The 23,319-nt window shown below is 46.1% G+C and overlaps 1 protein-coding gene across 1 annotated transcript in view; it reads right to left on the bottom strand.

Moving 5' to 3' along the window:
- Positions 1 to 23,319, bottom strand: part of ROS1 (ROS proto-oncogene 1, receptor tyrosine kinase) — a 367,389-nt gene that overhangs the window by 110,939 nt on the left and 233,131 nt on the right. The window contains exon 28 of the mRNA XM_077281692.1: positions 13,887 to 14,063. Within this exon, the coding sequence (XP_077137807.1) occupies positions 13,887 to 14,063 (177 nt within the window). The remainder of the gene's footprint in view (positions 1 to 13,886; positions 14,064 to 23,319) is intronic.

A 23,319-nucleotide genomic window follows, 5' to 3' on the forward strand; every position in this document is an offset into this window, starting at 1 on the left:
ACGTTAGTTGTGCACCACCACCATCAGAGACACTTCATTGTACTATGAGGGACCCTGTGCCAGTGCCATCGCTAAGAGTGGGCCCACCCACCTGTCCAGGCAAATGGCACTCGCACGGGTGCTTGAGCCAGGTGGTGACCATGGCCCTGTGGGGGGAGCCAGCCCATTTAGGGAGGTATAAAAATGGCCTATGGTGGACATTCAGCAGCTGCAAATGGAGGAATTGAAGAAGTCAGTAAGAGGAGGCCAAAAGCAAGACATTTTTCAGGCAAGCTACATGTCAGCAGGGGAAGGTGGGGCAAAATAATTAGAAATCCATGATTGGTTCATTTTAATGAAGGTTAGATCATCAACATTTTGGGTAGCCAGACGTGTCCTTTTTTCGGTCAGTATTAAACCAGCAGCACTGAAGACTCTTTCTGATAGCACACTAGCAGCAGGGCAAGCGAGCTCCTGTAATGCATATTCTGCCAATTCAGGCTAGGTGTCTATTTTAGATGCCCAGTAATCAAAGGGGAATGACCTGTGAGGGAGAACATCGATAAGGGAGGAAAAGTAGTTTGTAACCATACTGGACAAATGTTGTCTCCTGTCACTTTGAATCGATGCAGCAGTACCTGTCGTGTCAGCGGTCATTGCGAAATCACTCCACAACCTGGTCATAAAACCCCTCTGTCCAACGCCACTTCGGATTTGTGCACTTCTAACACCTCTGCCATGTTGCCCCCTACGGCTCGTGTGAGAACCATCACCGCCGCTGTGTGCTGGGAATGCCTGAACCAAACGGTCTACAAGAGTTGCTTGTTTGGTAGCCAATATTTGCTCAAGGTTCTCATGTGGCATGATATTTTGTAATTTTCCTTTATATCGTGGATCCAGGAGGCAGGCCAAGCAGTAATCGTCATCAGTCATCATTTTGATAATGCGGGGGTCCCTTTTTAGGATACGCAAGGCATACTCAGCCATGTGGGCCAATGTTCCAGGTGTCAATTCACTGCTTGTGCTGGGTTGAGGAGCACTTTCTTGCAAATCAACATCACTTGTGTCCCACAGTTTCTATTGTCCCCTGAGAAGCATCCTCCTTCCATAAATATTCATCCCCATCATCCTCCTCCTCCTCTTCGTCTGCCACCTCATCCAGGAGAGTTCCCTGAGCAGACAATGGCTGACTGTCATCAAGGCTTCCCTCCTCCTTGGCTGCAGACGCCTGCTCCTTAATGTGCGTCAAACTTTGCATCAGCAGATGCATTAGTGGGATGCTCATGCTTATGATGGCGTCGTCTGCACTTACCAGCTGTGTGCATTCCTCAAAACACTGAAGGACTTGACAGAGGTCTTGTAGCTTCGACCACTGCACACCAGACAACTCCATGTCTGCCATCCAAGTGCCTGCCCATGTTTGTGTATCCTCCCACAAATTAATTACAGCACGCCTCTGTTCGCACAGCCTCTGAACCATGTGCAGTGTGGAGTTCAACCTTGTTGCAATGTCGATTATTAGGTGGTGCTGGGGAAGACTCAGCGATCGCTGATGGTTCAGCATACGTCTGGAGTTTTCGGGCAACCGGCGGATGTGCAAGCAAAGTCTTCGCACCTTCAGGAGCAGGGCTGGTAACTCCGGATAATTTTTGAGGAAGCACTACACCACCAGGTTCAAGGTGTGAGCCAGGCAAGGTATGTGTTTAAGTTCTGAAAGGGCTATGGCAGCCATAAAATTCCTTCCGTTATCACTGACTACCTTGCCTGCCTAAAGATGTACACTACCCAGCCATGACTGAGTTTGTTGCTGCAAGTACTCGGCCAGTACTTCCGCGGTGTGTCTGTTGTCGCCCAAACACTTAATTTGTAACACAGCCTGCTGACGCTTACCACTAGCTGTTCGATAATGGGACACCTCGTGTGCAACACTGGCAGCTGCAGATGGAGTGGTTGTGCGACTGCGCTCTGTGGATGAGCTTTCACTTCTGGAGGAGGAGGAGGGGGAGGAGGGGTGGCGAACGCCTACAGCCAACTGTTTCCTAGACCATGGGCTAGGCAGAACTGTCCCACTATGGCTGTCCCCTGTGGACCCTGCATCCACCACATTAACCCAGTGTGCCGTGATGGACACGTAACGTCCCTGGCCATGCCTACTGGTCCATGCATCTGTTGTGAGGTGCACCTTTCCACTGACTGATTGCCTCAGTGCATGGACAATGTGGTCTTTGACATGCTGGTGGAGGGCTGGGATGGCTTTTCTCGCAAAGAAGTGCTGACTGGGTAGGTCATAGCGTGGTACTGCATAGGCCATCAGGTCTTTGAAAGCTTCGCTTTCAACCAACCAGTAGGGCATCATCTCTAACAAGATTAGTATAGTAATGTGGGCATTCAAACCCTGTGTACGCGGATGAGAGGATGAGTACTTTCTTTTCCTAACGAGAGTCTCTTGTAGGGTGAGCTGGACTGGAGAGCTGCATATGGTGGAACTAGCGGTGGTGGTGGTGGACATGGCAGATTGAGAGAGGGTTGGTGATGGTATTCTTGATGTTGGCCTACATACAGTGTTTCCTACCAATAACCTTGTGATTCCCTGACTGCTTTGGCCTTGCGACGATACCTCCACATTTGCTGCTGGTGGTGTCCTAACCGGTGGGCTTACAGTGAGGGAAACAATGTAGCGTTGCTGACTACCTTCATTCTGAGCAGGTGCACCAAAGGTACGGGACATTTGGTAGTTAGTCCAGGCTTGCAAGTGCATGCTGGTTAAATGTGTAAGCATGCACGTTGTATTTAAATTTTGAAGATTCTTCCCTCTGCTAAAGGTCTCTGAGCATTTCTTACAGATAACTTTTGACTGATCATTCGGATCTTGGTTAAAAAATTGCCACACTACACTCTTCCTACTATGGAATACCTTTTCAGGCATTGCACGCTGTGCTACTTTCACCGGATGGCCACGCTGTACTAAAACTGTTTTTTGTTTTTGACACACGTTTTTGGCCTGATACGGGCCTGCCAGATGACAGCTGTTGTGATGTAGATGGCTGCTGCGGATCATCCTCCTCCCCTTCTGAGCTACTGGCAGCGGCACTCTCTTCCCCCAATGGCTGCCAATCTGGGTCAACAACTGGGTCATCTATCACCTCCTCTTCAATGTCATGTGCACCATCCTCTGTGTCACCGTGTAAGGTGCTATAATGTTCGGGACGGGGCACCATTGTCTCATCAGGGTCAGATTCTGGCTCAGTACACTGCAAGGGCAATGTAGTGATCTGAGTCAATGGAACAGCATAATAATCTAGCTGTGGCTGTGCATCAGTTCATCTTGTAATGGGCAGTTAACAATTTCCCTTTCTAACCCAGGCACAGTATGTGTAAAGAGCTCCATGGAGTAACCTGTAGTGTCGCCTGACGCATCCTTCACTTTTGGTTTGGGTGAAGGACACAAGGAAATGTCTTGTTCTTGACCGGGAGCATCCACTGACGACTAGCTGCTTTTATATTTGGAACTTTCTGAAGAGGAGGCGAAAGAGCTAGAGGCTGAGTCAGCAAGGAAAGCCAAAACTTTTTCCTGCTGCTCCGACTTTAAGGCCATGTTCACACAGTGCGTTTTTTACCGCGGAACCGCAGCGGTTTTGCTGCTGCGGTTCCGCAGCTTTTTTCCATGCAGGGTACAGTACAATGTACCCTATGGAAAACAGGAACCACTGTGCACATGATCCTGAATTTAAAAAAAAAAGCCGCGCTGAATAGCTGCGGGAAAAAAGAAGGAGCATGTCACTTCTTTGTCCGAAACAGCAGCGGTTCTGCACCCATAGACCTCCATTGTGAGGTCAAACCCGCAGTAAAACCCGCAGATCAAAAATATATCTGCGGGTTTTATTGCGGTTTGTGGTGCAGAACCGCTGCAGCAGGAAGTGCGGGGAAGCGGCCGGAAGTGCGTGGGCGGAAGTGCTTGGGCGGAGAGACATGGAGGCATACCGTCGCATGGGGATCGTGTTGGCCGTTTGATAGATTTGGTATGTATGTGTGTGTGTCTGTGTGTGTGTGTATGTGTGTATGTGTGTGTGTGTGTGCGTGTGTGTGTGTGTGTGTGTCCCCATGCGACGCTAGTGCCACCATTGTGCTAAGTCGCCGTATGGGACTACTACTCCCATCCGGTATTAGGATGGGAGAGTTGTCCCTGTGTCCGGCGACTTAGCACAGTTGTAAAGTTACACAAAACACACACAATACACATACATGACACACAGTACATACAACATATAACACAGAGTATATACTCACCAACAGCACACTTGTAGGCGAAGCCCTCGATCCTCCAGGAAAAAAATCACAAAATAAAAAATCAAATTCATACTGCCTGTCCGGAGAATCCATAAAACGAGTGTCCCACGCCGATCGGCTGCTCTCCGGCGATACACTGCCAGGAGCGAAGCTCCTAGCAGTGTATCGCGTACTGTTCCGGAGTTCAATGGCTCCGGCGTCTCGGTTAACGGCAGTACAGCTGCGTTGAACTTTCCCACGCAGCACTGCCGTTAAGCGAGAGTGCCGGGGTCAATGACCGCCGGTAAACTCGCTCGCGCATGCGCAGTGACACACCGACAGGAACTATGGCTCCTGTCAGTGTGTTGCTGCAGCCGTGGAGAGCAGACATATCTCTGGATGTGTCTGTTCTCCATGGAAGATCTTCGTGGGACCCTCGATGGATTTCTGGGCCAGGGAGTATGAATTTGTTTTTTTATTTTGCCTCTTTTTCAGGTCGAGGGTCTTCTTGACGGATTGAGCGTTTAATAAAATTTGGTCAAAAAGTGTGTCTTTATTTCATTAAAATATTTTTTTCTAGTCTTTGTGGGTTTTTTTAACCCTTTCATTGGCTTAATAATGGATAGGCGTCTTATTGACGCCTCTCCATTATTGACCGGGATTAATGCCACCTTACAATAGCAAAAATACGTGATACGTGGCACTTAAATATGTGGCACTTAAATACGTGATACGTGGCACTTAAATACGTGATACGTGGCACTGAAATACGTGGCACTTAAATACGTGATACGTGGCACTTAAATACGTGATACGTGGCACTTAAATATGTGGCACTTAAATACGTGGCACTGAAATACGTGGCACTTAAATACGTGGCACTTAAACACGTGGCACTGAAATACGTGGCAATTAAATACGTGGCACTGAAATACGTGGCACTGAAATACGTGATACGTGGCACTTAAATACGTGGCACTTAAATACGTGATACGTGGCACTTAAATACGTTATACGTGGCACTTAAATATGTGGCACTTAAATACGTGGCACTGAAATACGTGGCAATTAAATACGTGGCACTGAAATACGTGGCACTGAAATACGTGGCACTTAAATACGTGGCAGTGAAATACGTGGCACTGAAATACGTGGCACTGAAATACGTGGCACTGAAATACGTGGCACTGAAATACGTGATACGTGGCACTTAAATACGTGGCACTTAAATACGTGATACGTGGCACTTAAATACGTGATATGTGGCACTTAAATACGTGGCAATTAAATACGTGGCAATTAAATACGTGGCACTGAAATACGTGACACTGAAATACGTGGCACTGAAATACGTGGCACTTAAATACATGGCACTTAAATACGTGGCACTTAAATACGTGGCAGTGAAATACGTGGCACTGAAATACGTGGCACTGAAATACGTGGCACTTAAATACGTGGCACTTAAATACGTGGCACTTAGGCTATGTTCACATTTGCGTTGTGCGCCGCAGCGTCGGCGCCGCAACACACAACGCAAACAAAAACGCAGCAAAACGCATGCACAACGCTGCGTTTTGCGCCGCATGCGTCCTTTTTTTGATTGATTTTGGACGCAGCAAAAATGCAACTTGCTGCATCCTCTGTGCCCGGATGCGTGCGCTGCAGTGACGCATGCGGCGCAAAACGCAAGTGTGAACGTAGACTTAAATAGCTGGATAGAGCTGGATCCGCGGGCTGTGATCTGGCCTACGATCAGCACTCTGCGGAGCGCTGTCATTCAAAACACGTCCACTCATTTTGGTGTTTAGTCCCAAAATGGAGGATGGAAGAAGAAAAGGGTTGGACAAGGAAATGACATCATTTCTTTTTTTTTTCCCCCCACTGCAGTTAAAGCTTTATTTGTGTCAAACACAGACAATCTGCAGAGAAAACTGCATAAAAAACCACACTAAAAACCGCATCAAAAAACGCACCAAAAACCGCACCAAAAACGCACCAAAACGCACCAAAAACCGCACCTGCGTTTTCTGCCAAGAGCTGCGGTTTTTAGTCCTGAAAAGAAAGGAGGGAAATCAGGAACGTGTGAACATACCCTTAAAGCTGTTTTCCTACTCCCAGATAAGGGAGCCTTCAAGGCCTTGTGTAGCCAGACAATGACGCTGGCTCAACACCTCCAGCCTTAGGTGCTATTGTGCTTTTGCCACTACCACCAGATGCACCACCACCACCATCAGTACCAGCTGGTAACCACCGCCCATGGGCTCTTCCACCAGACTTCCTCATTTTTTGGAAAATCTAACCAAAATAACAACCGTTTTATATGGTACTGTAAAACAAGGTAGAAGGTGTATATAAACTTGATGAGAATTTAAATCTCCCTTTTTTTTGGGAGACTGAACCAAAACTCAGGCCCTGTGCATAAAACAACACAATGTAAGTGGCAGAAAGTGGCTGGCTGATATACGACAAACTAACAGGACTGAAGTATATCCACTTTGTGAGAATTTGAATCTCACTTTTTTTTTGGAGACTGAACCAAACCTCAGGCCCAGTGTATAAAACAACACAATGTAAGTGGCAGAAAGTGGCTGGAAGATATATGAAAAAATACAAGGACTGTATTACAATTTCAATCTCCCTACAATGATCTCAGGACAAGTATGGCAGCAATAAAAAGGACTGCTGCACACAAAAGTGTGGACAAATAAACAAGATAACTGTGCAGAAGGAGCAATAGGATTTTTTCTTTTAAAAAAGCAGTTGGATTGCACAGCAGCAGTGCAAACAGCAATGCAGCTATCATACCTATGCTACGATCGGCAGAAGTAAGATGGCGGTCAGCGTGCACGCGCCTTTATAGCCCCTGTGACGCCGCAGAAAGCAAGCCAATCACTGTCATGCCCTTCTCTAAGATGGTGGGGACCGAGACCTATGTCATCACGCTGCCCACACTCTGCGTCCTCCTTCATTGGCTGTAAAATGGCACTGAAAGCGTCATATGAAACGCGACTTTTGCACGCAGATCGGCGACCTCATGGCCGATCCCACACTAGGATCGGGTCGGGTTTCATGAAACCCGACTTTGCCGAAAGTCGGCGATTTTTTAATTTGTCCGATCCGTTTCCCTCAACCCTACTCACGAGCATCGGAAAGGCTGCGAGGGACGCTGGAAGGTGAGAATATCAACATTTTTTATTTTTTATTATTTTTGACATTATATCTTTTTACTATTGATGCTGCATAGGCAGCATCAATAGTAAAAAGAGAGAGAGAGAGAGCGAGTGAGAGAATTTCTATGACTGGAAATTCTTCCATGCATGCTCAGTTTCAAAAGACGGAACACGTCGCTGGATTCCTGCTTTTGACACACAGCGATGGATCCTGCGTCCATAGGCTTCCAATATAGTCAATGACGGACGGTGCAGAATCCGTTGCTGCGCGATTTTCCGACAAGCACAAGAAACGTTCCTCTGTGCGTTGTCTCTGCCCAATGGACAGCGATTTTACGATGGATCCAGTGCACGACGGATGAAACGGAGGGCCATCCATCACAATCCGTCGCTAATACAAGTCTATGAGAAAAAAACGGATCCAGCAGAAACATTTAATGGATCCGTTTTTTAAACAAAACGACGCAATGTGACGGAAAAAGAAAGACGGAAGTGTGAAAGAGGCCTAAGAGTGATACAGCCCACCATATCCCATGTTGCACTTTTGTTGCTGTGAATTTATTCTGTATGTACAGCTGTTGTACAGTAAAACACATCTTTTAGACAGTTGCTAACGTGATTCAGCATGCCATACATCACGTTGTCAGTTAGTGGAGGTGAAATTGAACTGCCTGCAAAGTTGTTTGGAGCATCTAGTCTATTTTATACTGTCTTCATCTACAGACCAAAAAAAATTCTTCAGTTACCAGCGTCATACAGTAGGGTAGATCTCACTTTGAAATTGTTTGGAGCATCTAATCTATTTTATACATGCCTCATCTACACAAGAAAAATGTCTTCTGTTACTAAGCAAAAAAAAAAATTCTTTGGGTACTAACATCAAACAATAGGATAGATCTCACTTTGAAATTGTTTGACAATCTAGCCTATGTTATACAAGCCTCATCCACAGGCCAAATTATTTTTTTCAGTTACTAATGTCATACGATAGGGTAGCTCTCACTTTCAAATTGTTTGGAACATCTAGTCTATTTTATACAGGCCTCGTCCACACACAAAAAAATAATTTCTTCTGTTTCTAACATCATACCGTATGGGAGATCTCCTTTTAAAATTGTTCGGAGTATCTAGTCTGTTATACGGGCCTCAGCCACAGGACAAAAAAAAGTCTTCGGTTACTAACGTCATACAGTAGGGTAGATCTCACTTTCAAATTGTGTGGAGCATCTATTCTTTTTTATACAGGCTTTATCCACATTCAAACAATTCTTTCTTCTGTGACTAAAGCGATTCAGCATGCCATATTTCACTTTGTCATTTACTGCCGCTGAAATTTAGCTGTTTGCAGAGCTGGTGCACAGTTAAACATGTATTTTTTGTTGCTAATACTGTGCTCCTACCATACTATCTGAGAAACATGACTGGGAAAAAGCGAGGTTATGGTGGAAGGGGGACTAGGATTCGTGTTCACGGTGTACGTGGGGTAGGTGGTAATGTTTGTGAAAGCACTAGTGAACCAACAATGTCATATCCTATACAAAGACAGCAAATTTCTGTTCCTGGACGGCCTTGTTGATGAGGCCCAGAAAGAGCATGACCTCTAGTGGATGGCAAGCACAGATTCAAGTGGCCTCTCCTTTTCTTCCTCCACCTCAACATCACATCCAGTGCAGTCCACAGAGGTCACACCCCCAATTACCCTTTCTTCCCCGCGCATCACAACTCCCATCCAACTGACTGTAGGAAACAACAGATGGGTGAGTCTGCAGAGCTGTTCACACATTCTATGCCATGGACATCAGTGTACTCAAAAGCTTCACAGAATTAGGAGGAAATCATCTGCGCCGATGCCCAAATTTTTTTAGCTTGCATCCGGGGCAGGATGAAGTAGGGTCAGAGCAGCATCCTGACCCTCTTCACCAGATGTTAACCCCCAGGGGGAGGTGATCCTGATGAGACTCCGATATCTGAGGCTCCCGTGGATTGTACTGTGCTGAGCAGATTATCTGAGGATGTGGAGGAGGAAGATGATGAGGTTATGTTGTGTCGTATGGCACAGACACGTAATGATGTCCTGATGGATAAGCACAGCCGGCTGTCCTCTGAAAGTGTAGACCGCCTAACTTTCATCAAGATGAACAAGTCATGGATCACCAAGGACTTCTGCACCACAATCATAGACTGTACAGACTAGGCGATGTTGAAGTTATTAGTGTACTGCATTAATCTCGTATAATTGCACTCTGTAATATCTTTAGTGTGGCTTCTGTGCCTGCTGTTGCTGCTGCAGATGTTAACACAAATTTGTGGAAATGTAAACAGTCATGGTGTGTCTCCATCTTTTGGGTTGCTGTAGTGGAAGATGTGTCAGTCCCTATTATACTATTTATACTCTCATGAAATTTATGCCACTTTGGTGGTGTCTGCCACTAATATTTCGAAATGTGAACACCCCTGGCTGGGTGTCCATTTGCTAGGTTGGCTGTAGTGAAAGAGATGTCGCTCCCTATTATGCTATTTGTACTATGGTGAAATTGATGCTTTTTTATTGGTGTCTGCCACTAATTTTTGAAAATGTGTACACTACTGGTTGGGTTTCCATCTGCTCGGTTGGCTGTAGTGTAAGCTGTGTCGGTCCTTATTATAATATTTCTACTGTGGTGAAATTCATGCCACTTTGTTGGTGTCTGCAACTAATTTTTGTAAATGTGTAGATTCCTGGTTGGGTCTCCTTCATGTGTGTTGCCTGTAGCAGTAGGCCTCTGAGACCGGCAGGCCTCCACTTCCTTTGAGTCAACTACCCGTGTTAGTATCCTTAAATTTTTCGGACAATAGTAGTCTACGAAACTGATATTTGTGCCCCCTGAGTGTGGCTGAGCATGAAAGCAGGTTGAGCTGTTGCATGTGGTATCAGGGCTCCCAGCACAGCTGGCCTACATCGATCCTTCACCCACCTCATCTTACTTTGTTGTTCAATTCAAAGTTGTAAATACTGGCCAAGACCCTGATATATCATGCATGCCATGCTAGAATGTGTACTGTGGGTGTATTGAAGCATCTTTCCTGGTGTCTGCCCTTAATTTGATGTGTTTTGGCAGCTTTTGGGCCCATTTGAAGGTGCTGTGTATGCATTTGTTTTTGCCTCCCTTTGACTCCAATGGGGTTCAGCTATGTTTGGCGAATATTCAATGAATAAATTGGTGAATATTGCAAATTCGGTGATCGTAATCCGAACCAAACATTGAAATATTCACTCATCTCTAGTCCTAGTGACATGAGGATGACAATTTCTTGCTGGTACAGCAACTGTTACCATAAGTATACAGTTCTGCACAGGAGTCCCTGGGTAACACTTAGTCTAATCCCACCATCTCAGAAATTTCTGGCCCTCCGGGGCCAGTAGGCCCACTCTTCTGGTGGTGGCCAGACCTTTGTTCAGACCCACCCTTTCACTTTCCGCAGATCCAGGTTACCATACTGAACTTTTCCTCAATCAGCCAAAGTTTTCCCCAACACCATTGGCATCCCGTAAGCCACCCCACTTGAATGTGTCAAGTTTTGGAATAGGGGTAAACGGCCAAGATCTAGGGTTTCATTGTTCTATACATCTTGATCAACACTCTGCGTTGGTAATCCTACAGGAACTCCAGAGAGCGCATTGGCATTTCCATTCTTCTTTCCTGACTGGAACCAGATGCAGTGCTCATATTTCGAGAGGCAAGCCATCCACCTCTGTTCAAGTGCCCCTAGCTTGGCATTCTCCAGGGGCACTAACGGGTTATTATCCATCATTACGGTCACTTCAGAACCCATCAGGGTGCAACTTTTCGGTCATGGCACACATACCAGCGCCAAAAGTTCCAATTTAAAGGAGCTATAGTTGTTGGGGTTGTGCTCCAATTCCCCCAGAGACTGGCTGCCATAAGCAATTGCTCTCTCACATCATATTGAATTTGAGACTGCACAGCCCCAAGACCATGTTGACTCCCATCAGTGTATAACAAAAACAGGACATTGAACCACACAAAAGCTTCTTGCTACCGTAGTCCTCACTCGATGGGCTGAGTCTTGGGACCCCCAGCCGTGAACCTTAGCAGCTTGCTTAAATGGCCAGTTAGGGGAGCAAACTTCGGTATAAACCTTCTACAATATCTGGCCAGATCTAGAAAGGCCGGTACCTCCTAGAGGGTATTCGGCCAGGGCCACTTCTGGACATCCTCCACCTTGCTGGTGGCTGGTTGTACCCCCTCCTGGGTGACCACATGCCGAAGTACTCTATCTGGTGATGGAACAGCTGTCATTTCCTGGGCTTGATCTTGAGGCTACCAGTGGTCGAATCAGTGTTGCTTCCTGGGTGGCGAGCTCAATCAGCACCTCCAGCACCCTCAGTTGTCACCCAGCTGCTGCTGGCAGCATCAATATCTGTTCCTGTCATGGCAGCCTCTTCACCAGGGTTTTCATCGGCACTTTTACCCATCCATTTGACTGGCCATACATGGTGCTCTTTCGCAGACTACAGCTCCTTATCATTTGTTGCAGAATCTTCTGGGTCTGCCTGTGTATAGTGGCCTTTTGCCAATATTTAGGCCCTTCTTTGGTGCAGAGATAATAGTCTAGGTCTCTCAGCACATTCATACCTACTGTTACATGTAATCCTCTTTGTGGCAAATGGTCCACCAGCATGACTCCCTTCTTACCAATGTCCTGCAAAACAGTCATACTCAAATCCAGACTGTCCCTTGTACATCCATCTCACTGTCCACCTGGCATCACCCTCTAGTTCATTCAGAGCTACCTCTGTCCGTACCTCTGGGGTCACATTACACACCTTGACCGCCCTGCGAACCCTCTCAATCCAATCCTGTGAGCCCATGTTGCTATCATCAAACTTGGCCATGTGGTGAAACAGAGACGCCGTTGGAAGGTACCCTACCTGGACTGACAGGGGCACCTTGTGCTGGGGCATAGTCTGACACCAGGGGATTATTTCAGTTCATGTTCCTGTCCATAATGATCGCTGTATCCTGCTGTCTACGCCAAGTTATAAGTCATGGACTGGAGCCGGTTCCCCAAGATACAGCAAAGCCGTGGACAAGTAAAGTAGTAAACACTAAATTTGCAGCAGACCTCTATGGTTGTCATTGCCAAATTGCCATGAGTGCCACCACGTGGTCGATGTTCATAACAAATGAGAATTTCTGCTACACACAGGTGATCTGATCATCGCCTGGGTGCAGCAGAAGTGATCAAAGTACTAAGCTTCTAGTCTGCCATGGAGACTATTGAAGCATGCAAAAAGTAAAAAAAAAAAAGTTTTAAAAATATTTAAAAAATATAAAAGTTTAAATCACCCCCTTTTGCCCCATTCAAAATACAATAAAAAAAATCAAATATACACATATTTGGTATCGCCGAGTTCAGAATTGCCTGGCCTGTAATATCAATATAAAAAAAGAATTAACCAGATCGCTAAATGGCATAACAAGAAGAAAAATTCTAGAAAGTCTTTTTAGTCGCTGCTGCATTGCAATAAAATGCAATAACGGGCAATCAAAAGATCGTATTTACACCAAAATCAGTCAGCTCGGCAAGCAAAAAATGAGACCTCACCCAGCCACAGATCACGAAAAATGGAGATGCTACAGGTCTCAGAAAATGGCGCCTTTTTTTCTTTACAAAATTTGGATTTTTGTCACCACTTAAATAAAAAAGAACCTATACATGTTTGGCATCTATGAACTTGTAATGACCTGGAGAATCATAATGACAGTTTTACCATTTAGTGAAAATGGTACAAAAAAAGAAACAACTGTGGAATTGCACTTTTCTTGCAATTGCACCCCCCTTGGAATTTTTTCATGTTTTCCAGTACACGATATGTTAAACCAATGGTGTCATTCAAAACTACACTTGTCCCGCAAGAAACAAGCCCTCACATGGACATATTGACCAAAAAATAAAAAATGTTTTGGCTCTCAGAAGAAGGGGAGCAAAAAACAGAAATTCTAAAACTGAAATACCCCTGGTCGTTAAGGGGTTAAGGACCATGTAAGTGCAATGAGCCCCTCCTTGCATCACCTCTGTATACTTCGGTAGATCCCTAATGTCCAAATTGCAGTTCAAACCAGCAGAGCAGTGTCCATCTAACATAACACCAGTTTCTGCCGACAGAATCACTGTTTTGTATCTCCTCATAGAAATAGGGTAACTGCCTCAGAATCAAAAAATTCTGCAAAAACCAGTTAGCCAGAGTCAGCAAACAGCTGCAGGCGAAAAAAGTGTCCTCCAGTGGTGGCGATTAGAACTGCAGGCAATAATATTGTCAATTCTACATTACTAACAAAATAGAACAGCAGCCTCAAATTACCGTAAATGCAAACGGTTAATCTTGGAAATGTGGTTATTTCTAATTATAATGATCATAACATTGATAATTGTCATCATTACTGTAAACATTGACCTATTTACCTGGGAAGGGTTGCAGAGAGGTGCTATATGCTGTAACTTGAACAACCTCGGGAACTGTGTGCAGCAACATTGAAACCTTATTACTTTTATTTGCATGATAAATATTAGTATTTCCATTTTCTTTAATGCTCCAGTAAATGAAATAATTATCAACTGAAATACTTGTTAATGTTGCACCTTGTAGGTAGAAAAAAAAGAAAAAAGTATTTAATAAACTTAACTGCATTACTGAACTGAGTGCACTATTCCACACATTCCCACCATCGCCAAAAAGCCTGAATATTAAAGATTCAACAAACTAACTAATTTAGGAACACTCATCATTTTTTAATGACAATTATGCCCTCAATAAGGCCTCTTTCACACGTCCAGATAATTCTGGTACCGGAGAAATCGGTACCGGAGTTATCCGTGTACGTGTGTCTGTGTGCTCACGTGGCACATCAGTGTGGCACACGTGCGGCATCCGTGTGCCGCCTGAGGACCACACGGACCGTGCAGGAGAGACAGTGCTACACTAAGCGCTGTCCCACCCGTTGTGGTGCTGAAGGCGGCATTCATCTCTTCTCCCCCGCAGGAGAGAAGAGATGAAAGATCAAGTTTTTGTTATTTTTTGAGAAAAATAAAGTTTGCATGTGACCCCCGCCTCCCACCCCCAGTGCGCCGCCCGGCCCCTTGCAGAGAAATACTCACCCAGCTCCCGCGATGTCTCCTCTCAGCGCTGGCCCCTTCTCCTGTGTGAGCGGTCACGGGGGACCGCTCATTACAGTGAGGAATATGCGCATATTCCTCACTGTAATGAGCGGTCCCACGTGACCGCTCACACGGGACAGGCTGCCGGCGCTGAGAGGAGAGTGGAGACATCGTGGCAGCTGGGTGAGTATTTCTTCTGCAAGGGGCCGGGCGGTGCACTGGGGGTGGGAGGCGGGGGTCACATGCAAACTTTATTTTTCTCAAAAAATAACAAAAACTTGATCTTTCATCTCTTCTCTCCTGCGGGGGAGAAGAGATGAATGCCGCCTTCAGCACCACACAGGGGGGACAGCGCTTACTGTAGCGCTGTCTCTCCTGCGGGCGGTACATGCACACGGAGGAGAGTGCACACTGTTCTCCGTGTGCACGTGTGCAGGACGTATTGCTGTACGTGCTGCCGGAAAAAAACTGACATGTCTACGTGTTTTCCACACGGACATACGGAAACACATAGATTCTAATGTGTCTACGGGTGTCAGTGTCTCTGGTACGTGAGAAAACTCTCACGTACCGAAGACTCTGACGTGTGAAAGAGGCCTAAGACAGATAGCAACATAACTTGTTTTGTCCTAAATTACAAAGTCACAAACTGAGAGGGATTTTTTTCTATACTATAATGTAAACTGAATTGATCATCTCCCGTGAAAGTAGACTACATATTGTCTAGAAATATATTTTTTTGTCTGACAGACACAATACAATGATTAGCAGAAACCAATAAATACATATAGTTGTGTTGGATAATTACATTACAGGTTGCCAGCCAAACTCCAAGCTATAACTCAACTACTTCTGCTACAACTATCTGTAGGTATGTAATGAACCCGTATAGGTTGAATAGATTTTATTATTATATTACTAGTATTAATTTGGATGTGTGGCCCTCTTTAGCTCGTTTAGACTCACCAAAATACAACCAAAGGTTGTTCCTCGACATGTTTCTTGCAGCTAAAATTACAACTGCCATTCTGGTCAGGGCTAAACGTGGAATAAAAAGCAGCCCTAGCTTACAAACCACGCCAACCCATAAACAATATCACAGACCCCTCACATCAAGGAAAAATATAATCTAGCCCAGCTCACACTGGGCCACAGGTTAACAGTTAAATCCATTCGGGGGGACACCCTGTTCCGCAGTTGTCGATTTGGTACACCTTGTCACAGTGGGATGGCATTTACACTATTTTCTTTGTATATACTATAAATTTTCTTATTATAGGGTATTTGCTCATTTTGTTTTTATCTTGGGGTCTGTGTGGTCAAATGGCAACAGCATGAATGCAGACCTATGCACTTCACTTATACCAACATATGCTCTGGCTCATATTTTTGATTTGGTTAATATAAATAACTACCCAGTTTATCATTATATAAATTTGTGAATGAGGGCAATGTAATATTTGCATATACTGCAATACTGATATGCCCTTAGCACCTCAGTCCTAAACTGCGACTAGTAATGCATGCTGCTGCTGAATGAAATTGGCTGGTGACTGTGATGTCACCACTATAGCACAGGTAACCAATGCAGCCAACCACTAGGCTCAGCGGCTCAGGCAGCCTGTCCTGGGAAGCAGCAGAGAGACAGAAGTGGGCTTAGGGAGGATGGGTATTGCTGTGTTTGTTATTTTCTATTTCTACAACCTTATAATTAAATATATGGATATAAAATGCCTCCAAAATAAAAGGAAAATATACATTCAATTAACAATCAGTTTTGGTGAAGGAAGACACCTGTTAGATTGGGAACCCACATGGCATTTTGCATGGTAGTTAAGTTCAACTGAGGTGCAGCTGTTAAAAATTACTTTAAAAAGTTCCAAATGCTTTGCACTTAAAGAGAATCTGTCATCAGGTTTTTGCTACCTCATCTGACAGCAGCATAATGTAGGTAAAGAGAAGCTAAATCAAGCGATGTATCATTTCATTTACTGGGTTCACCCATTCTGACACAATCAGTGCTTTTACATATAGAATTAAGAAGAGCTGAGAAAGCTGACCCCGCCCCCACAAGGCTCTCTGTGTTCAAAGTCCATACACCATGAGGTGGAGGCGTTGCTGGACTAGTCCAGCAATGTTAATCTCCTAGTGATAAATCCTTCACATTAGGCCAGTCTCACACGTCCAGATAATTCCAGTACCGGAAAAAATCGGTACCAGAGTTATCCGTGTCCGTGTGTCCATGAGCTCACGTAGGCCATCTGTGTGGCACACGTGCGGCAGCCGTGTGCCGCCTGGGTACCACACGGACCGTGCAGGAGAGACAGCGCTACAGTTTAGCGCTGTCCCCTGCATCGTGCTAAAGCCGCGATTCATATCTTCTGTGCAGCAGCGTTTGCTGTAAAGAAGATATGAATAATCCATTTTTTTAGTGGTATTTCGTGTTTAAAATAAAGCTCCATGTCCCCACCCCCTGTGCGCCCCCCCGCTGTTCTGAAAATACTCAGCCGGCTCCCTCGTTGGCTGTCGCTGCTTCCTGTCCTGGCCGCATCTTCTACTGTATGCGGTCACGTGGGACCGCTCATTTACAGTAATGAATATGCGGCTCCACCCCTATGGGAGGTGGAGCCGCATATTCATGACTGCAATCGGCGGCCCCACGTGACCGCATACAGTAGAAGGTGCGGCCAGGACAGGAAGCAGCGACAGCCAACGAGGGAGCCGGCTGAGTATTTTCAGAACAGCGGGGGGGCGCACAGGGGGTGGGGACATGGAGCTTTATTTTAAACACGAAATACCACTAAAAAAATGGATTATTCATATCTTCTTTACAGCAAACGCTGCTGCACAGAAGATATGAATCGCGGCTTCAGCACCATGTGGGGGGGACAGCGCTTACTGGAGCGCTGTCTCCTGCATGGCACACGGAGAACGTCCGTGTGCGGTACGTGTTTTACACGGACCCATTGACTTTAATGGGTCCGTGTAATACGTGCGCTCCCACGAACACTGACATGTCTCCGTGTTTGGCACACGGAGACACGGTCCGCAAAAAATCAATGACGTCTGCACAGATGCATTGATTTTAATGTGTCTACGTGTGTCAGTGGCTCCGGTACGTGAGGAAACTGTCACTTCACGTACCAGAGCCACTGACGTGTGAAACCGGCCTTAAGTAAACAGCAGCACACACCTTAACTAGTGACAAATCCCTGAACTCTGTGTTTCAGTCTCTATCTCATGCTGTCTTCAGATGACATAGAAAAATACCTGCTGACAGATTCTCTTTAAAGTGAACCTGTCAGCTGATGCATGCTGCCTATGGATTGGACACTGGCTGTATGAACTCAGTCAGGTATGTTTAAAATCTGCCAGGGACTGAGATTGCACTCTTCACAAGTCAGACAGTTGTCTTTTAAAGCATGTTCTCTGAAATGCTGCAGTGTTTCAGGGTTAAATATACGAGGGGCATCCATTAAAGATTTCCCCTGACCCACTTCTATTTATCACAGGAAGCTGAAACTGCACATGTGTAATGATATAAGTCTCTATAGGATACGTGCCAATTTGCAACTCAGAACGGATACCGGTCTTGATTTTGAAGGTGCTGAAGTGGTGTGAGGTTTGATAATGGACCCAGTGGAATACAGAGCAGACATTAAGTTCCTTTACTTGAAAGGCCGCACACTAATATTTTTCCAGCACATGGGGTACTAGCATTTAGTGCTGCCTTTTTTTTAAAGCACTAGTCTATTTTCCCTACTGTTTTTGGGGTGAGACTCTGGCTTCTGCTGTCCACATTAGACCACTTAGAAAGGTGTTAAGTGCCCTACGCAAAGCAGCTATCTAAACAGTTCCTACTGCCTGCTACTAAGCACGCACCAGGCAATTTCCCCCGCTGTTTTGGGGGTCAGAGACTGCCTTCTGCTGTCCACATTAGTCCACTTGAAAAGGCGTTAAGTGCCCTATGCAAAGCAGTAATCCAAACAGTTTCTACTGCCTGCTACCAAGCACGTACCAGGCCATTTTCCCTGCTGTTTTGGGGGTCAGAGCCTAGCTTCTGCTGTCCACATTAGTCCATTTGAAAATGCGTTTAGTGCCCTACGCAAAGCAGTAATCCAAACATTTCCTACTGCCTGCAACCATACACGCACCAGGCCATTCTCCCTGCTGTTTTTGTGGTCACAGCCTGCCTTCTGCTGTCCACATTAGTCCACTTAAACTTCTGTCAGGGTTTCTGCCTCTTCATATTTTACTTCCTCTCTCCCCTCCTCCTGCTCCTCATCCTCTGCTGAAGTACCCTCCCCATCACTGCCAAGCTGCTACCTGTGCATTGGCAAAGAGGCAACACGCACTGCTGAAGCTGATCTGATTAGGTCATAAATAACACACTGCAGCAGAGCTGTGGCAAGCTTTAAAACAACAGACCATTCAGTGGCTCTCCCCGCGGCACCACCAACTTGGTATGGTCGTCTGCGATAATGGGCATAACCTGGTGGCAGATTTAAAGGTCGGCAAGCTGGTACACGTGCCATGCATGGCTCACGTGCTGAACCTACTTGTTCAGAAATTTCTGAAAAGTTACCCTGCCTTGTGAATCTACTTGAGAAGGTGCACCATATTAGTGCCCATTTCTGCCATTCCTCTACCGCTTTTGCTGGTATTACAGTGCTGAAAAAGCATTTAAATTTTCCAAGTCACTGACTCATTTACGACCTGCCCACGAGATGGAACTCAAGCTATCATATGTTGGCGAGGATTAGTGAGCAGGAGAGGGCAGTAGCTGAATACCAGCTTCAAAATGCCCATCAGACAGAGAGTCAACCACCACACATAACTGTCGAGTGAGGAGTGAGTGTGGATCGCCGACATTTTTGAGGTTCTTGAGAACTTTGAGTACTGCACCAAGCTCGTGAGCTGTGATCAGGCTATTATCAGCGTAACCATCCTGCTGCTGTGCCTCTTGAAACAATCACTGCATAATCTTAAAGAGGAAGCTTTGAATGCCGAGCATGTTGGTATGGAGCCAGATTTCACAATGCGTGATACTACCCAGCCAATATTCTAAGGCAACATTGGGTGATGAGGAGGAAGATGAGGAGGATGAGGAGGGAGAGGACTTGATTTTCTGTGCTACCGAGAGGACTCCTAATGCTATAGAGGGTGCACCCAACCCAAGCTTCATGTCTGTGCAGCCTGGATGGGCTGAAGAGGAGGATGTGGTGAAGGAGGAAGAGACGAGTCAACGTGAGGAGAGGATGGGTACTGTTCCTACTGTTGGGGACACAGAACATTTGCCGTTTTGCAGCTTGGCTCACATGCATAGTTCAAGCGTAAGTGTCTATGGCAAGACCCTCGCGTGATATATGGAGCGCCCCATAGGACCACGGGATACTCAATACCGGGCCAAACACAGTTTTTAAAGGGGAAGGTCACGGCAGCAGTGACCCGGTCCATGGCCCTTGACATCCAATTAAAGCGATGAGAAAATGGGAATAAAGGTTATGAGGAAAAAGGGGAAAATGTTTGTGATGCCACCTGTGATGTTCGGCAATAAAGGTGTTATCTGACATTGCTGTACAGTCCTCTGGGGGCAGATGATAATGCAGCTGAGTTGTTATAGCTCTCCACAGGTAGAGCTTGGTCCCCAGGGCAGTTAGTGATATGGGTGGCAATGTTACTAGTGACAGGTAAAGGAGCAGAGTAGATAATGCCATAAAGAAATAGAAGGACTCAGCTTGTTGCAGTTATCACGGCTTTACTCACAATTCAGGCTCCCTAGCCAGGGCGCTGTGTCCTCTAGGTGTGAAGTCCAAGATAGGCACCTGTCCAGAACTCCTCTTTTATATGCCTCTCTTGGCCATCTTTCTGCGCTATCTTCTCTCCTGCCCTGTGCTTGCCACCCAGTGTCCCAAGCCGGTGAATGCGGGTATTGTAAGGTGATGTACTCTCTGTCCTCTGAACCCTCTGTGTCCACCTTGAATAGTTGAGTAGGTGAGTAGGTGCAAATGTGGCTGCTGCACCTTCAGTCACAGCAGCCTCCGATTGCTAGCTGGAGCCTGAAGTTTTCCCACTAGTTCAGGGGCTGGTTCCCCTACTGCGGCCTGGTTCCTCCACTGACGCAGGTCAGCCTGGATATGGGTCCAACGGGTGGTTTCTGCACTTCCCGTGCCCCTGGAACCCCTTCTCCCTGGGAGCTTCTTTCCTTTCTTTCCTTCCACTCACAAGAGCTGCAGACCCACATCTCTGCTCTGTTCTCCTACTCCCTGCAGGCTCTATCTGCCTACTCACTCACTAACTGTCTCTCTATGTGTATCTAGCTCCCCCCTCTTTCCTACCTTCTCCACCCACTCCCCAACACCCTTTCCTATCCAGACTGGGATGAGGCCATCCTCCCCAAGGGTATACCAAGATGCCCTGTCTAAACTGGTGTCTGTTGGGTGCAAGTGTTAGAGTTCTGTACAATGTTCCCTCCTTACTAGAGAGTTGGGATACCACACCTCTGGCTGAGATGCAGTACCTCTGTGGCGACTGGACCTTCAGTGGTGCAACATACACATTTTATCCAACAACCAATACTGGTTGGCCATCTTTCTCGATCCACGGTACAAGGAGAAATTTCCTTCTCTCCTTTTGGAGTCACCAAAGAGTTTTACAATGGAATCATTCAAGAGGGCCTTTGTAGATTATTTGCTGAAAACATCACCTTCAGGCAAAGTTGGTGGCAGAGGTAGCATTTTTTTCAATGTCAAGAGATAATGGGAAGACACACAAACACCTGGTCCAACAGAGGTGGGGGGAAAATGTGGGCAATTTTCAATAAACCAGCACAACAGCAAGGGCTATTTATGCCTGTAACAATGCCAAGGAGGAAGAAGTTGCAGAACATGGTCAAGGGGTACTTAAGTGATGATACATGCGTCCTTTCTGACGCTTCAGTTCCCTTTAATTATTGGGCATCCAAGCTGACGTCTTGGCCTGACCCCTCCTTATATGCCTTGAAGATAGATGCTGGCTTGCCCAGCTGCTATTGTGATGTCAGAGCGTGTTTTCAGTTCTGCTGGGTCAATCATCACTGATAGGTGCACATGCCTCTCCACGGAAAATGCAGACAGACTTACTCTGATTAAATTCAACAAGGACTGGATATCTCCACAGTTTGCAATCCCTCCAGATGACAGCAAGCCAACCTAAATTCACCAAAAATGCTGATTCATGCTACTGCTGTTAACGTCAACCCCTTACATAAAAACCTGTTTCCTTCCTTCGTCAACCATGGCTATGCCCATAGGGCTCATTTTTACAAACCCTATGCACATTGTGCAGTGGACAAATCAGGACAGTATTCTTACTCCAGCCTAACTACTATTGGTGATTGGAGGCCCTTGGGATGGTGACTTCCTGCGTCTACCATGACTCAGCCCATAGGGATAATATTTACAAACCCTTTGCACATTGTGCAGTGGACAAATCTTAAATGTAGAGTGGTCCTACCAAACTAATGTTTGTCATTGGAGGCCCTTGTGACAGGTTGTCCCACATTATGACTGATATAGGGGATACATATTCAATAGAAATCTAGGTTTGGTAGTTGTTCTTGTGTATCTGTAAAAGTGGAGTAATGCTGCGACAAACTTATTCCCAGAAACCATATGCAAGTCAGAAATGCATGCAGGAATATTCTCCAGGCTCTTCCCATTCTGTTTCATCACTTTCCCATCCATTTCATCCTTTTCCTCAGGCCCTCAGACCCCTTTGCAGGGTCCAGCAGAAAATTACTCGCATTTCCCATTGACTTGCATTGTACTCACTATTAGGAATGAATAAGCAATTTTTACAAAGTAATCATTAAAGGGAACCTGTCACCCCCAAAATCGATGATGAGCTAAGCCCACTGTCATCAGGGGCTTATCTACAGCATTCTGTAATGCTGTAGATAAGCCCCCGATGTAACCTGAAAGATGAGAAAAAGGTTAGATTATACTCACCCAGGGGCGGTCCAGCTGCTGGTCCGGTCTGATGGGTGTCTCTGGTCCGCTCCGGCGCCTCCTATCTTCATTCCATGACGTCCTCTTCTGGTCTTCACGCCGCAGCTCCGGCGCAGGTGTACTTTGTCTGCCCTGTTGAGGGCAGAGCAAAGTACTGCAGTGCGCAGGCACCGGGCCTCTCTGACCTTTCCGATGCCTGCGCACTGCAGTACTTTGCTCTACCCTCAACAGGGCAGACAAAGTACGCCTGCGCCGAAGCTGCGGCATGAAGTCCAGGAGAAGACGTCATGGAATGAAGATAGGAGGCGCCGGAACGGACCTGCGATGCCCATCGGAGTGGGACCGCCCCTGGGTGAGTATAATCTAATGTCTTTTTCTCCTCTTTCAGGTAACATCGGGGGCTTATCTATAGCATTACAGAATGCTGTAGATAAGCCCCTGATGATGGTGGGCTTACCTCACCATCGATTTTGGGGGTGACAGGTTCCCTTTAAGAGTATAGTGATTACAAATATTACAGTGCAATGTCTGAGTATCAGAAAAATGGAGGGCACTCACTGGTCTTCACTAGATAAAGTCCTTTATTGTTAAAATACAACACACGAATTCATGGCCGGAGTCGATGGAGCCGAAGCTCGTGTGAGCAGGGGAGATAGCAGACTGCCCTCCATTTTTCTGATACTCAGACATTGCATATATACGTCTATTTTCAGAGGAGCACCCGAAGTCTAGATTTCTGGGATGTGTCAAAG

Source organism: Ranitomeya variabilis, chromosome 2 (genome assembly GCF_051348905.1).
Source record: "Ranitomeya variabilis isolate aRanVar5 chromosome 2, aRanVar5.hap1, whole genome shotgun sequence".
In the NCBI taxonomy this organism is placed as follows: domain Eukaryota; kingdom Metazoa; phylum Chordata; class Amphibia; order Anura; family Dendrobatidae; genus Ranitomeya; species Ranitomeya variabilis.